The sequence below is a fragment of the Epinephelus fuscoguttatus genome, linkage group LG4 (assembly GCF_011397635.1).
Source record: "Epinephelus fuscoguttatus linkage group LG4, E.fuscoguttatus.final_Chr_v1".
Classification (NCBI taxonomy): Eukaryota; Metazoa; Chordata; class Actinopteri; order Perciformes; family Serranidae; genus Epinephelus; species Epinephelus fuscoguttatus.
The window spans coordinates 34310039-34327466 of NC_064755.1; the positions used below are offsets into that span (position 1 = coordinate 34310039).

The 17428-nt window shown below is 43.0% G+C and overlaps 1 protein-coding gene across 9 annotated transcripts in view; it reads right to left on the minus strand.

Annotated features, from left to right (window-relative positions):
- The window catches only part of LOC125886934 (unconventional myosin-IXAa-like), a 226942-nt gene that overhangs the window by 147236 nt on the left and 62278 nt on the right, over nt 1-17428 (minus strand). For all 9 annotated transcript variants that reach the window (XM_049573320.1, XM_049573315.1, XM_049573313.1 and 6 more), the window contains exon 2: nt 15003-15972. In XM_049573320.1, the coding sequence (XP_049429277.1) occupies nt 15003-15905 (903 nt within the window). In that variant the 5' untranslated portion in view covers nt 15906-15972. The remainder of the gene's footprint in view (nt 1-15002; nt 15973-17428) is intronic.

Sequence of the window (17428 nt, forward strand, 5' to 3'; positions counted from 1 at the left end):
GAGGTAAATTTAAACACTCAAAACTTTCTAGGAATGAAAATTACATTCTAAACAATCACAAAACACTTTGTAGATGAAAAATACAGATAATGATACAACTAATTATAACAGACGCCCCTTTCTGTTGTGATAGATGATACTTAATTAGATTCACTTTGACTGATGACAGTCTAGTTAACGGGCTCAAATAGACAAGATCACTAATACAGATCTAGTTTGCTAAATTGCTCCCGTCATCCCAGATGGCCTTGTGTCCGAGTACGACTCCTAATGTCTGTAATCTCATCTGTGTGTGATTGCTGTGACACCGTGTAAGCAGGCTCAGATTGAATCAACTATCAATTTCCTGTCGCGAGCCACTCGCTAAATCTGGTGGGTGGAGTCGTGCGGAGTCAGCAGGAAAGAGGAAAAAGTGACACGAAGACGGGATGAAATGTGGATACTCGTCAGAGCAGAGGAATAAGACATTATTTTTAGATGATATCACATTTATTCGGAGCCAAAAATAAGAGGAAGAGGACATAGTTTCCTATATCAAATATGTAATACCCATATCTAGTTTTTTGTGCTTTTATTGTACTGTGAGGAAAAAGTTTATTTGCATATCTATCTGGAAACATAAATTAAAAGGGACAGATCACCCAAAAAAATCAAATATACATTTTTTTCCTCTTACCTGTAGTGCTATTCATCAGTGTCAATTATTTTGGTGTCACTTCTGCATAGTGATACAGTTGGTGGGTGTAGGTCAGTAGAAAGAAAATAGTTCCTACATGAAACTGCTCCCAACAAGGTCTGTGGATTATCTTGAGTAACTGGGTCATGATTTCTGGAAAGAGACATTGCTGTTGAGTTTTTCAAATTTATTTTTTGGCACTTTGAGCATCACAAGCCGAGTGCCATCTTAGTTTCATTATATTTAATAGAAGGCAGACATCTCTACGGCTGATATCTCCAACATTCAGCAACTTACACCAAAACCATCTAGACTGATAAACAGCACTACAGGTAAGAGGGAAAAAAATGTATTTTTTGATGTTCGGGTGAACTGTGTGAACTGCTGTCATTCGTGGGAGACTCACACAGAGATAAGACACTGCAACCGCATCATTTCACCAAAAGGGAAGCAGCACAGTGAGTTCAAGATGATGTCAGCATCAGATCTTTAAGGTTAAAGTAGCTATTGTATGAAAACTAGAGTTACAGACAGGCTGTTTATAACTTTAGGGTCAGCAATACCAGAACCTAAAGTCACGTAAAGATACAAATCATCAGTCCAGGTTAAAATCAATTTTGACTTTACAGTCGAATAAACCAAAAAATGTATTTAAATAAGGATTCTTAAGAATGTTTAGGCTTTCGTTTTAAGTAAATGTGTTGCATTTACTTCCTGCTGGGTGTACCCACCAGCTGGGTCTAAAATATGAATATGACACTTAAATATTTTTTTCATCTCATATAACCCTGTTTGTTTTATTCACTTTACTTTCACAACATCGTGAGTGCGTCTCAGTGAAATACTGTGCTCGATGACTCAGCTCAGAGACAGCACTTTATGCATGAGAGAACCATTAAAACTCAAAGTGCACAAAGAAACAGCGAGCATATCAGACATAAAATCAGCAACAGACATCGATTAAGAAGTTAAGAATGGACAAATAATTCCCCGGGCTGCAGAGAGGCACAGCGAGAGCAGGGAACATGGCCGCTGATATCACTCTGAACCTCGTCCAGGTCAACTACACGACCACAGAGTGTTTGAGAACACTGTGTACAGCTGTCTGTGGGGATAAATGCATGCTGTACCGAGTTTCCTGAGAGGGGAAAAGCGAAAACGCTCCGGAGAAAGACAGAACGAGAAGGAGATGGGGATAATCCAGCGAACAGATGTTTGGGAGCGCATCGAAGAGCGCTCGCTGCCCAGAGGATACGGATTATAGGGATGGAAGTGCTAACAGGAACATAGAGGGCCTGAGGTGGGATACGTGATTAGCCAACACACACCCATCATAGCTGGCCAACACAGTGGCTCTCTGAGGTTAAGGCAGCAGCTATTGTTAAGCCACATGTAATGAAAGCGAGATTGCTGCTGGAGAAAAGCCGGGATTTAAAGAAGTCTGCAGAGGAAGTAGTATGAGAATACAAAAGTAGGACGTTTTACCCAGAAATAGGATTTCAATCAACATGAACTTGGTTAAATCAAAAGGGAGTAGCTTCTTCAGCCATGAGAGCTGATGTGACCGCTCACTGAGGGAGGCACAGACCTACAGTATAAAGTGCTGTGCAATAAAGCCAGCAGAGACTGATCCTGATAGCAGAGAGCTTTTGGTTGTCTCATTGTGATTTAAAGACCAAGGACACTCAGTCGTGGGTGAAACGTCTCCTATTCCTCTGCTGCTGGGGAGAGCTGACTGCTAACACGTTCTGACAGGCACCTCTCCTCTGCACAGAGGTTAGTGCACACACACACACACACACACACACACACACACACACACACACACACACACACACACACAGTAATACACACACACACACACACACACAGCGATGGAAACCAGGCAGCGCTGTCCTCATTCAGCAGCTCCACTACAATACACACATGCCTGGGGTGAAGGTGCTGTAATGTACGCTTCCCTTGCCAACCTGCCAGCCTCGTCACACACATTACAGTTTCAGTTGGCCTGTCAGGTTCAGCGGGTTCACCCACAGCAGCCGTGCTACTGTTACTGTACAGTAAGAGGTCTACATGCACAGAATACACAGGATTTGGAGCTTAAAAGTGAGTAGCTGTCTCCAGTCCGAGAGTCTGCGGTGCTGGGCAGCTTCTCGAGCCCCTACACACTTAACGACACACAGGCCTTTGAACGCACACTTTTAAAAGCAGAGGGCCGAGGCACTACCTGGAGCCATCTATCAGACACAGGAGACAGGTCTTGTCCCTGAGGGCCTGGTTAAGAGCAGAGGGGGTGGGGGCATCTGGATGGGAACCATCTGGTGAAGGGGGGTCTGCTCGGCTACTAATACAGCAGGCAGGACTGCTGGCCACACCACCAGAACAAAGACAGGCTGTAATCTGGCCCCCTCGGCCCTGCAGGAGCCCTCAGTCTGTCCTCCCCCCAGATACAGCACCACACAGCTGGGGTCAGTCTCAAAGCCTCAGTCGGTCTTCAGGAGGATTTGAGGCACGGATGTACGCTTGTCATGCAAGAGCCTGGTTCAGCTACAGTCATGTCTGAAGCAGAGCTGCTTTTACTGTTCAGATGATGACAGCTTCTATAAAAACTGAGGACTACTACCAACAATAAATCCAAGAATAAGAAAAGACATTCAAGATTTTCCCAGCATTTACTTGCCATCTGAAAACAAAACACTGCAGGCCAGTTGCCAATTTAAAGAGTCTCACTGAGTATAAAGTCTTGTGCATTCAACTGCAGCCAACGTGTCCACCAGCAGCTGCGGACCTTGAATAAGATAAGACCTTAAATCATTTACTGAATGTGTATACCAAAAATGTGGAGGTAAATAATGTCTGTTTCCCATGCAGATCATGAGCTTTCTGGACAAACTTCTTTTTCCGCTCAGATTTATGAGACTGAGTGGAAGTCTGTCCAGCTTATACATCAGAAACAAGGAAGAAGCAAATGAGTGTTTCTTCCAGACTGATCTTCCCCTGGTGATTTAGTAGTCTTTTCTTTATTATCGATGATCCAACATGATGTCAAGGATCTTTATTTTCACCACCACACACAACCTGATAATGTCTGAGCTGTTTGAGCTATAGAAGACTTAAAGAGAACCAAGTGAAGTTCAAATCTGATGATTATTGTGTATATTCTACAGTAACAGAAACCTCCGACCTTGTCTCATGCAGGTTAGCTTTAACCATCAGAGTGGCAACAAGGGATTATCATCAACAATGTCCACAAAACCCTTCCACACACAACTGTCTGCAGACACTCTGCATGACAGTGAAATGTCTGACTTGATGTGTGATTGCAGTGTCCAAAACAAGGCCTTTTTCAGGACTACATAGCATTAACAGACAGGTAAGAAAAGCAAATTCAAACATGCAAAATTTGGAAGAAAATCCTCCGTCACCATTGTGTTCATTTCGATTGCTTTGCAGATGACACACAGGTCTACATCTCGACTAAACCCTCCACTGCCCCTCCCTCCACCTCCCTCACCACCTGCCTTGAGGACATCAGGAGTTCGGCAGCAAAACCGAGGCCATACTCACTGGTTCCAAAAACACCCCGTCCAAAATCCAAAGCACCCAAGTCCCACACATCATCACTGATAACTTCCCTGTACCCTTCTCCAGCCAAGTTAAGAGCCTTGGTGTCATTCTTGTTAACACTCTTTCATTCAAACCCCACATAACAAATATTACCTGGACCGCTTTCTTCCACCAACATTTCCAGACTCCGCCCATCACTGTCCCAGTCCAGCACTGAGGTCTTGGTCTATGCATTTGTCACATCCTGTATTGACTACTGTAATGCTGTTCTCTCTGGTCTCCCCTCAAAACTCTGCTGCCTGGATCATCACCCGCACCAAAACATCCAACGACATCACCCCCATTCTCATCCAGCTACACTGGCTCCCTGTTCAGTACGGGATTGATACAGATCGATATTTTCACTTTGCATCAATGGTACTGGATTGTTGATAATTAAATCGATATATCTGACTGATGGATCCTTAAACCCCATACCTTTATTCGTCTTTGCCATGGATGCTTTAGTTGGCAGCGCAGCGTGTGCACAAGCAGCAACTGACACTACATTAGAGACTCCTCCTGGCTCTGATTGGTTGTTTTCGTTTAGTTGTGGTGAATGCCATTAGGAGCACTATGAGGAGGCAGAGGAACCTAATTCTTCACAGGTTATCTCTCTCATGTACGACTGTCAGGATATAATGACAGTTTCAGCAAATGGTTATTATGTTTATAAACGTTACCTACTTAACCTTTAATCACTGCAACATACATGAAGTTGACTTTTAAGTTCACATAAATCTCTCAGCACAATTAAATGCAAATATATCCTGTAAGTCAGATCTTGATACAATACTCTAATAGTCAAATTTCACCTCCTGTATATATTTAGTTGTGTGAAACTCAATAGGCTGTGGTGTTGAGGCTAGGTACAAAAAAAAGAGCATCTGAGATCACCTGACTGCAACAACAACCAGACTACCAGACACAAAAGCGCCACAGAAGCCAAGTCCTTCCCATCAGCTTGCCAGCTGTCGTCCCATCAGCACTATCCTGCTGTACAGTCATATCTCTACTGTCGCCTGGCTCTGAACGCAGCTCGCATTACACACGACTGCAGTTACTGGCCATCTGCGGCACGTTATTAAAAGCTTTTTCATGACAAGAAATGATTCCAGCGGGCGATCAGAGCATGCAGAGAGCTGTTAGATGATACCACTGGCGTGATGTAATGCTGACCGCCACTGTTCGCCATGTGGCTGACTGCAGTACACTGCTGTATTTCTGAGAAGTGGTCACACACAGTGGTCCAGTGACTACAAAGGCTGTACTGTAGCCAACAGGTCACGAGACTGAACCCTGTAGCGGCCGACGTGTCCGTCAAGAGCTGAGGGTCGTCGATCACGACAATAAAGCTCTGTGTGCTCTGTCACAGTGAGTCAGCTCGCCGCTGAAAGGGTTAAAGAGGGGACTGTTGTTCAGTCAAAGCCACACACACACACACACACACACACACACACACACCACTTGTCCTTGAGAGTAGAGTCTGGTGAAGGTTAATGGAGTCAAGTTGTTGTCATTAGCTGGCAGGTTGTGTGCCTGTGTCTGTGTGGTAACAGGTACAGGATAAAAATGCTCTTAAAATTAAACATGAGATACAAGGTGGGGATTATCTATTGTCTAAAATCAATATCAGGATAATAAGACAGTAAGTAGAGCTGCAACGATTGATCAGTTCATCGATTGACAAAATTCATCATTTGTCATTTTCAAGGAGAAAGACCAAACATGTCTCAGCTTTAGCTTCTCAACTGTGAAGATTTGCTGCTTTTCTTTGTCTAATGTGACCTTCAACTACTATCTTTGGACTCTGAACCATTTATTGGACAAAACAAGCAATTTGAAGAAAGAAGAAAGATAGCATCTTAACAGGAAACCAGAAAATCATTTTGCAGCTAAAGTGATAATTCAAATAACTGCTACATGCAAGTATCTAACAATATTTTTAATGGCTGATATATATATAAATACCATTACATATCATAATACTGCGTTTAAAGGAGCAGTGTGTAGGATTTAGCGGCATCAAATGGGCCTTTTCCACTGTCACTTTTGGCTGAGCCGAGTCAAGCAATGCCACTCCAATTTGTGTTTCAATTGTCAGTTCAGACGTGGCATGCCACACCGAGCTGCACCAGAGGTGGACCTTCTCAGGAGTAGGTCCAAAAGCCGGGCCACTCCCTGTGTAGATATAAACAACTCATTCTAAGGTAACGAAACACAACAATTCTTATTTTCAGTCATTTCTGTCAGTTTATCCTCCTAAATCCTACAAACTGGACCTTTTAACTACTGTTCCAATGTTTTGCATTTGACCATCAAGACACATTGGCCGCCATGATGCGTGCTTGCGTCTCAAAATGTGTTGTCCATTTTTTTGATACGCGACGCAGCCGCACGTAATACCATGCGTTGCCAGCGGGGGTGATGATGAATTCAAATGAACCACTTTTTGTTATTCACAGAAGAAGTGGGTATGAAATATGGTGGGCGAGGTGGAAAACCTTTGCAAACTCGTACGGGCACACCCTCATTTATATGACAGTTCTAGTGCCCTGCATTGTAATAAAATAGCAGTACTAGCTAGCTACAGCACTACTAGCTAGCCGGAATGTACCAATAGCCATGTTTTCATCAGCCTGTTTAGATGCGCATCCAGAAGTATCTCATCGGAAAAGTATGATGGAAACGGCAAAATTCGAATTAAAATCCCCTGATTCACACAAACTAAAATACAATCGCTTTAGCCGAGTTTTGGTTGATTCGAAAAAATTTTGATACGCAAAACAGGGGATGGAAACAGTTATGTTCGAATTAAGTCTGACGTATTGTACCTCTCTCCATGGTGATATCCACACTCTGGGTCGGGAAGGCGGTAATGCATTTACAAGCTGGTTGCCAGAATGCGAGACTTGTTTTGTTTCCAATTCTGCGGAAAACTTGCCCGAGTTTGTAGTTTTCACCAAAGTTCGTACATTTAATGGAAACACACAGGATTCGTATTTCTTTTAATGCGCATTTCCCAATGATTCGAATCACTTTTGGATGGAAACATAGCTAGTGACTCTGCTACATCCTATTGCACGAGCGATGTATTGCATTTCAAGTGTCGCCCGCGTCACTTGCGTTCAATGTGTTGACTATGAAAGGAAGTGCATAGCTCACAACGGTCGCATTGCTTGCTCACGTTGCCTGTGTCGTGTCTTACGGATGCTTTTGACTAGTTAGAAACTAGAGGTTGCCTAATGGGGCTTATAATGCATCATGAATACCTAAACTCTCCTAGACACACATCAACAATCAACTTTAGTAAGGACTTATAACGTGACTCTTCATGTTATATGATGCCACATGGATTCTTTTAAATACATGAAAATCAACCACACTTTACTTAGCATCAACAATGAAACATTACGATGAAGCATGCCTAAGTATAGATGCATCAATATGTATGTCACTTTACTTGACACATACAGTGATAACTTAAGATACTGCATGGACTGTTATAACATACTGTAAGTCCTTACTACAGTTGATTCTTGATGTATGAATAGGTGAGTACAGGTATTCATAATGCATTATAGGTCCTAAGAGACTTATAATTCATTATCTATAATGTTTCATGACTGTTGATATTTGCATCAGGACGCATTTTGTGTGTTAATGAGTGCAGTCATAGAGTGTTATAAATGCATTATAATTCACTGTAAATGTCGTCATAATGTATAATTGATGTGGTCTTCATAGAAAGTGTTATCTGTTTTTCTCTTCACATTTTTTGCACTGAATTGTCACGTGGAGGGAAAATCCTTGACAGAATGTACTGACAAAAACAGTTACTTAATTCCATCCAAATAACTGAAAACTGAGCTACTGGTGCAGCACACACAGCTCAGACAGACCTCATACAAAACTCTGCATTTACATAAAGTATAAACAAGACTGAGGGTTTCCAGAGATGGAAATAAATGTGAAACCAAAACTAATAGTATAAAGTAAGGGTTTATGTGCCAACGTGGGGATCAAATGTTGTGTTATTTGATAGTTTAATAATACAATTTTGCAAAAAGCAGTGAATTAGAGTAAAAGTCAGATCATAGAGATGTAAAAATATACTCCAAAATAAGTGAACTGGTATTTGTGCTCCTGTCAGTGTGTTTGGAGCTGCTTGTAATGTGAGTTATGTTTTGCATATCAACATATCTGCTCGTGTCTGCTGGTGTGTAGGAGCGAGAGTCCTCCACATCGGCTCAGTGAGTGACTAAAATAGCCTTCGCCTGCATTGCTGTTGACCTTGCACTTCACTTTAACATGATGTGAAGTGCAGGGCTGCTGATGGCCACACTGGTTGCGCCACAGAGGGACCGACAGGAGAGGAGAGGTCGACAGATGTGGAGGTGAAGAGGAAGCTGGATCAAGCTTTTCCTTTTTGATTCTTACCAGCACACTCATGAAAAGCTTATATTCGTTTTATTTCCCCTGAACAGAAAGAAGCTTTCACTGTTTAGAGTCAAAACTTAGGGAAATAATCCCCCTTTGGATTTTGCCTCGAAGCCCCCCTGTGGTGCCGTTTAACATCAGCTTATCTCGTTAAAATTTTGTCAATCAAACGTGGAAAGCACATTATAATTGATTTTGAAATATTTATAAAGAACAAGGTTGAAAAAGTGATATTTCACTCGCCGGCAGGTTCCCCTCCCTCCCTCCATTCATGCAGTTGGCAGTAAGCTTCTTAAGTGAATCCAAAAAGAATGACTTATCTGCGTCTACAGGCACTTACACAAATGTTCTCAAATCGAGGCCCAACCGCGGCATCTCCTGCCAGCGAGACATAGTTCATCCTGAGAAATGTTTTCCTCTTTATTCCAGACCTTCTTTTTTTGACACTGGGACAGAGTTAATGTCACACTACTGGAGAGTCCTCTGCTTGTCGACACAAATACCGTTTCAGCTTTAACAGCTGACACAAACTGTCCCTGTTTTCGACTGTAACTTAAGAAAAAAGAAAAGCAGTACACAGGGAAAAGGGGAGGTCATGGGGTGTTTACAAAGACATGACAAATTTTCCTCATTTAAAGTAGGGTGTCATATATGGTATATACAATAATAAGGTGGATCTGTGTCACTGGCCAAATAAACACACCATTTTCTCCACCGTTTTTCTCCCAGTTCTTTTTGAAGTCGTACAGAGTAGATCATCGGTCCCAGAAGATGTAAGTGTTTAACAGAATTAATAAAGACGTCAGCAGTGGGGCTGTTTTTCTGGAGCCAGTGTTTTGTATTGGCCATTTTACTTGCTGCCGGCAAGATCTTTACTGGATAGGTATCATCTTTACGTAGTCCGTCAGGGATGTGTCCAAGAAAAGAGGATGTGAATGTTGTTCTAATCCTGAAACCTAAAGTTTTTGAATTGATTGTTGCTACTTCTTTCCAGAAAGTCTGGATAGAAGGACAAAACCAAACAATATGGGCATGGTCAAACATGATTCCTCACATTCCCTCCAGCACCACAGCTGGGTGCCAATTTGTTTGACTTCTGTTTGGGCATGATGAAGAAGCGAATCATGTAGTACAATGATGCTATTTTGAGTTCTTTTTTGTGATCAATTCTCAGGCGTGCAATCTGTCTTTACTGCACAGGATGATTTTGATGAAGATTTATGTCAGCAGAATACATTATGGCTGCAACTAATGGTTATCATTATCATTTCATCTCCCCATTATATTCTTGATTAATTGAGAACCCGGGATAACATCTTAAGACAGCTTTTTTGTCTAACTAACAGTCTGAAACCAAAAAAAGCTGCAGGTTAATTTCTGTCAGTCAAATAACTGACTAATCCTTTAAACTCTAAAATGTATATACATCTCCACACTCATCAGAGTCGATATTTTGCCTGAATCTTACTGTATGGAACAGTCTTGTTGTGAGGGATTACAATATAACATCACAGTTACAAAACCAGGTAACATTCTCTTACTTTGACATTTCGGGGGGGTCGTCTTTGCTTCCCTACCAAGTGTTTGATGGAAGATTAATTTGGATTTATAGGCAACTCAGATGCACCACAAACTACATCCTCCAAAATGATCTTAAAGTTGAATCAATGCTCTCTTAAGCAGTTTCAATAAAAATTGAACATTAAAACCTGAATGAAGACGGAATTTATTGCAGGACTGTTGTAGTAGGCTGCATTCATTTTAGCCAGGTGCACCTAATAAACTGACAACTGAGGGACCAATTCACAAAAGGACTGAGCTGCTTTTTGGGCTGCTAAACCTGCACAAGTAAGTCCACTGCTTTGCCGACAGCGTCATTAACAGGCGGCTCGCTCAGTGTGTGACGTGCACTTGTAGATAAAATATAGGCCTATATTAATGAAGGTTCATTAGTACGGTTTTGTATTTCTCTGTAATGTAGCACAGTGTTAACAATGTTACTGATACTATTCTTTCTCACACCTTCAACTCAAACCATTGTGTTGCCCCGCCCAAAATATATCATTTAATAATTAAATTAATATCGTAAACATGCGGGCGACTAGTCGACTAATGGCCCTAAATGACAACTATTGGTCAACTAGGAACATTCTTAGTCAGGGGCAGCCCTAGATTATGGCCGTGTTTGCTCTGTAATACAGCAAACACAATGTCTCTTATGAACTGGAGCTTGAGACGGGGCAGCTGGCAGTAACAAGTGATGCACAATTCATGGTGCGATCAGCAGCTGCAATCCATTCTTTGTGAATTTGCTCCTGAGTGCATAACGAGTTAACTGATAAGACCTTTGGAGCAATTTGTGAGTAACTTGCCCAGCTCTGTATCTGGAGTGAAATACCTGCAGACAAACAAGCAGACCAATTTACAGAGATTAAGAGGGGAAAACAGCAGGAAACTAACAAACTGGCTGGCATTAATACTTCTTAAAGACTGGCATGCATTTGAAATCTCCCAATAAGGCCTTGCTGACAGTCTCATATTTGCAGCCTGACTCTGCCTCAGGCGAACATTCAAACTCTCACAAAGCTTCAGCGCAGCAGCGGCAGCATCTGACCGAAGCAAATGGTTTTGTAATTGGCATTACAACTTGTGGAAACCAAAGAATTCGGCTGGTTCAACTCAGCAGCCTTGTGTCTTGGCTGGCGGTAAACTTTTTACCCCAGAGAGCTGCTTTTCAAAGAAACACGTCAGGCCCCGGGGCATTCACAGCAGCACCATAATGCCTCTGCATCCAGCTGTTGTTCATAGGATGCAAACGGTGCATTAATGTGGACGTCATGTTCAGCTGTTGGGGAGTGTTGAAAAAGCTACAGCACACAGGAGAGCAGTTGATGTTATGTGTTGTTTATAGTGCCCGAGCAGCTGGAGGGCGAGAGTCCCAAGTTCATACAGTGTGATGTCGTCAATTTGGCATGTGTGGTTAAATATTATCAGATTATCCCCTTTATAAAAGCAGCTTTTTAAAAATGCATGGCCAAGAATTGCGATTGGATGCAGCAGATCACGCTTCGGCAAACTTCATGACTGTCTCAGCCCATGAGTGTGCGATCAGACTTTATATGAGAGCCTGCATGCACCTTTGTTAGAATGCAGAACAAAAATCCTGAACAGCTGGACTGAAAATGTGACTGAACTGAACTGAACATTAGACAAACTAGTCTGAATAATACACGCTACAAGAATAAAGGCATACAGAACAAACTATTCATGTTGTGTTATAATTTGTATATTTGGTCTCACACCTATGCAAATGGAAATAGATAACATTAATTTAGCTTGGCTTGTTGTTAGCTGGTAAGTAGCTCCTAGCGGTCCAAACCTCTCTGCAGAAGGAAGCATGGTGAGGCGTTTGGGCACCATTCACTAACAATGGCTTAACTGCAGTCTTCACTACAAAACAATAAACATGGTCCTCTCATGAGGTCTAACAGTAGCCCTGAGCTCATCTAGACACGTAACTCTTCTCTCTTAAAGAATTCCAACTAATATTGCTGCAACGTCCCCTTAAACTTACACTTGTGCTGCCTCAAAATTTTGGCTCTTGAAAAGCTCTTCCTTTTTTGGCTAACACAAAAAACGATATCTTTTCTACATCTGGCAAATTATCAACAACAACACAAGAAAAAGACACAAAACAAAACAAATTGGAACCAGAGATGAATTCTCTTGTCCTCATGATAATCCCCTTTGCGTGTTCGTGTCTGTCACATTTCAACTGTGCACCTTGTCTCTCGCACCTCGGTCAGACAGGTGACTGACGGGGAAGTGATTACATGGGACACAGTCATGCTCCCACACACAGCACACAAGCCACCAAACGGTATCTAGTTCCTCTGAGAGTAACGTTCCTCTGTCTGTGTTATTATCAAAACAAGCCTCTCAGTCCTCCCCGCACTGTCGCCTCCGGCACCTGAGAGGCATTCAGTCACCAGCGTCAAATCATCACCTGCAGAGAAGTGCAACTGTACCCTTGTGACGGTCAGGTTCATCCACAGCTATGCGGTGAAGCTACGCCGCCAAAATACCTGTCATTTTCCACACGTGTAATACATCCCTTGTTTGTTATTTTGCAAGAGATTCTTAGGATGTATGGCATAGTCTCAAGCAGTAGTCATATGCAAACTATCCGCCTGAAAAGCTTCTATACTGCAGGGTTTTTCACAGAGGCCAGAGTTTTTCTATAAGCGCAGCTGCAGTTACGAGTTTCTTCCCCAAAAGCAGCAAGGAGGTCTGAAAGGTGATTCATGATTTCCAGATGACAAACCATATATCCAACTGACCGTACAACTGCCTGCTTTTACTGTACAGACCTCCACATGGGAGGCACATGGTGTCAACATGCACAGCTGCGTGTTGACATGACATCCCCATACGTCCTGACAGGAAGCCATGTGCAGCAAGACAAAATGGCTGCCAGAAAACAACACACTACACTGAGTCATATTTAGGTTGATGAGAACATGTCGCCCTTGAACAGACCTTCCCAAAACATGAAATTCCAAATGAAATTCCATAATCCATAATCCATTATTGATAATAATCCTGGGCGGATTAGCCGACATTCCATTAGGTTTTTTTATTCCGTCAATGCAGAGAACGGACGCCCAGTTTCTGGGTCAGATATCATATATAGGAGTCATATGTGGTAAAGCCGAGGCTAAATATAGATTCCCCCGCACGTCGAGGTATTCCAGTTTCAGAAAGACATTTCTATAATCCATTTCATGCCTCGTCTCATGAGCTGACATTCCAACGCCGGAGAAATAACCTGCTGAGTTCTCATCAGATTTCATCAGGCTTTTGTCACTTCCTCTCCACAGTTGGGACGTCTAATTCACAACATATGAATCACATTCAGCTCGGCTTCAGCTTGCTGCTTCATCAGTACGAATATTTTCACTAAACTAAACATAGTGAGTTGTTAAAAACACAGGATAATTATGGAGTACTTTAGCCCTAAATTGGCTACAGTGCTAAAAGTCTTGATCTCAGCACCATATATTTCTTGATCTTTACACGAGCCTTCTTGGTCTGTGTTCTTGTCTTGCTATAAAACACATATACTCGCTTACAGGTCTACAATTTATAAACCTTAAAACAACTGTCTGAACAATCAAGCTTCAACGCAGATTCCGTTGGAAGAACACTTTCTTAGTTGCCCAACAGTCATCTAATACTGAACTGTGGTTACCTTTTAGCCCAGTTTCCACCAAGCAATACGTTACATTCCAGTTTGATACACTATATTTCCATTTCCACTGTGAAAAGTTGTGGATGGTACCAATAGAACCGTTCCGTACAGTCCCAATTTTTGGTCCCCCCTCTGTTGGAGTACCTAGCACACAGATCTGGTACTAAAAGGTGGAGCTGTGAACACTGCAGTCTGTTGATTGGTCAATAGAGGACGGTCACTCTGCTCAGGGCTGAGTTGTGGCTGGTTTTGAGGCTCATGTAACCACTGTTCATACTGTGGAGAGTTTTACTAGTAAACTGTAACTATAAAATGAAAGGATGTTTTGCTGCCTCTCACAGCAGCTGGAGTCTGAGAAAAAATAACTTAATTTACTGGGCCGACTGCCGGCGACTTTTAAGGTGGAACGTCAACTTGTAGTGTTTCTCAACACATGAGTTGACAACATGAATCCATCAACACACCTTAAATTTCAATGTTACAGCTTTGACTATCACTTTAGTTTTTATATGGCATACAATTTTAGTGCCCCAACAGAGGGGGGACCAAAAATGGGGACAGTACGGAACGAAGCCATTGGTACCGTCCACAACTTTTCACAGTGGAAACAGAAAAAAAGTGTACCGAACTGAACTGAACCATATCATACTGCTCAGTGGAAACGGGGCTTAAATGTCCAGGAAACTTTCGGTGAAAACATGGCTTAAATCAGGGCCATACCAGTTCTCTCTGCACATTTCTATTTGCCTTTTTGGGGGGCAGGAAGTACAGACCAGGAACTAAACGTAGACATGAGCTCCTCTCAGCTGAGGTTTCTCAATTCATTAAAACATTTGTGGGTTTCTAATAAAGTTTCTGCAGTGCCAAAACCCACCACCACAAAAATCAAATCCTCTACTCAGAACCAAATCTCATGAACATCTATTGTTAAGATTTTGAGTCACCTCACTGACAGACCGACAGACCCACACAAGCATATACTCTGTAACATTGTTCAACGCTGCAGGTGTTTTCATGTGAGTTCCTTACCTCCAACACTGGCCCCGCTCCCAGGATGATCTGCTCCACCCCGCTGGCGAATCCCTTCTGGCTGAGTGCAGTCAGGTGATGAATGAGGAAGTTGGTGCTCTGAGTCTTCCCAGACCCGCTCTCCCCAGATATCACTATGCACTGGTTCTTCCGTCGCTGCAGCATGGCGTGATACGCCACATCTGCCACAGCATAAATATGGGGCTCCAGCTTCCCCAGCGTGTGGTTGTCGTACAATTTGACATATTTGGGATTGTAGATCGGCAGGAACTGAAAGGGGTTAACAACAATAAGAATACTCCCAATGTAAGTGTAGATCTTCTCCTGGCGGAAACGTGCACGCAGGCTTTCCAAAATGGTGCGTTCTGCTAGCTCCGGGAGAGCGCAGAGGTCGGACGGAGGGTCGCTCCCTGCAGGCTGGGGGAGGAAACCCCGCTCCACCATGCGGCGACGCTCCTCAGTCACCCGCAGCCACATCTGCAGGCTGCCGCCATAATGAATAGATCCATCCAGGTTCTTCTCCCGCAGGAGGAAGCGGTAGTCATCGCCACTGCCCAGGCCGCTGCGGTTCTCCAAGGCGCTCCGTGGCCACAACATCATCCGCTGAACAGGGCAGTCGCCAGGGTTCAGGATCCATTCCTCCCCGCCAAACTCCTTCACCTCGGCCAACACGTAACACTTGGTACGATCCAGACGCAACCGCTCGATGAGGCACTCGATGGCTTCAGCAGCTGTGGTGTTCTTGCGGGCGCTGACAGGGCAGTAGATGGTCCCCTCAGCCAAGGCGCCTGGGTAGACGCGCAAGGAGAACTCCTGGTCCTCCAGGCGCCGCCGCATGCTGCCACTAGCGGTGGCCATGTTGGCGCTGCTGGCGTAGCTGCAGCCGCCATCTTGTAAGCTCATGGTGGCGCAGCAGGTCCCATCAGCACACCGCTCTCTGGGCCCGGAGGACTGACTCAGGACATCCCAACTGGAAGAGGACAGAGACAAAGAGAGAAGAGATGGAAGAGGTTAAACATGGCGGCAAAACGACACGACAACAAGAGTTCAAAGGAGGAATTAGTGGTTACTTCATATCCTCAGGCACTTTCAGTACATTGAGTCTCAACGGGGTCAGTAGAGTCATGGCGATTTCATCTGTCCCATGACAGAGTGGGTCGACTCAATAGGCTTTCTGTTTTGGGTTGTAAAGGGAACAACTATCACAGACGCCACAAAAGAGGAGCATGAGACCGAGTCAAAGAGAGACACAAGAACTGATAGCTATTCAAAACAATGAGGAACAGTAGCTGCTTCATGAATTTAAAGGCTACTGGCCAGCTTATCTGTGTGTGTGTGTGTGTGTGTGTGTGTGTGTGTGTGTGTGTGTGTGTGTGTGTGTACTCATGTGATAATCCAAGGGCTCTAGCCGTGTGCCAAGATTAACAGCTGCCACCTTCCACACAAAAGTGGCTGTAATGAGAGCACAATGGTTTAATTCACCACTTCCCTGTTGATAGTGAACACTGCACTCCATTCTCTCTCTCTCGCTCTCTCTCACACACACACACACACACACACACACACACACACACACACACAGAGTCCACTTTCACACACCACAAAGCTTCAAATGTGACGTTGGGAAAAAAAAGAAAAAATGTAAATGACTGTTAAATTTGCTGAAGATTATGGGACAGAGATCAAACTACTATGATAACTATACTCATATATATAGAAATGTTTCTAAGAAACTGTGCTTAAATTTGTTAAACTAATGCTAAAAATGTATTTATCTCGCTGAACTGTATGAGAACTAAGAAGTAAGTCATTTTCAGTTGCTTTTACTTTGAACGACAAAATTAAAATACCGCTAAACCAGACTGAAATTCAACACAAGGAACTATTTTACAAGCTTATCGTTCAGATGAACCGGTAATTTTAACAACGTCTTAGGGCTGCTGTGCAGTGTTAATTTTGTTGATGTCACTTTTTATATCTTTTTCAGTGAAAATAAAATATCCTAATCGTCATCACTGTCAAAGTCATCACAGTACAACTTTTTGTCATATTGGGCAGCCCTTACTTTCAATATTAAATTAGGTGAATTCATTTCAGTGTGTGTATCAGAACTCTCTGGGCACATTTTAACAATACTGTGACAAAACTGACAACCGTGATATTGTTGGTCACGATAACTGTGAGTTGACTTTTTATAATACTGTCAGTCAGATCTGGAAAACGAGGCTCCTTCTATTCTACTGTATCATTACTAAATGCAGAGAGTGCATCAGTGTGACAGTTTGGTTTTATTGCCGAACTCCAGTCTCTGTGGAGATACAAAATACCAATACCACATGATGAATATGGATCAGTTTAGTACCCCAAAATGTAGAAACAAGAACTCAATTTTAAATGTAGGCCAAAACCAAGACCGCCACTGTGAA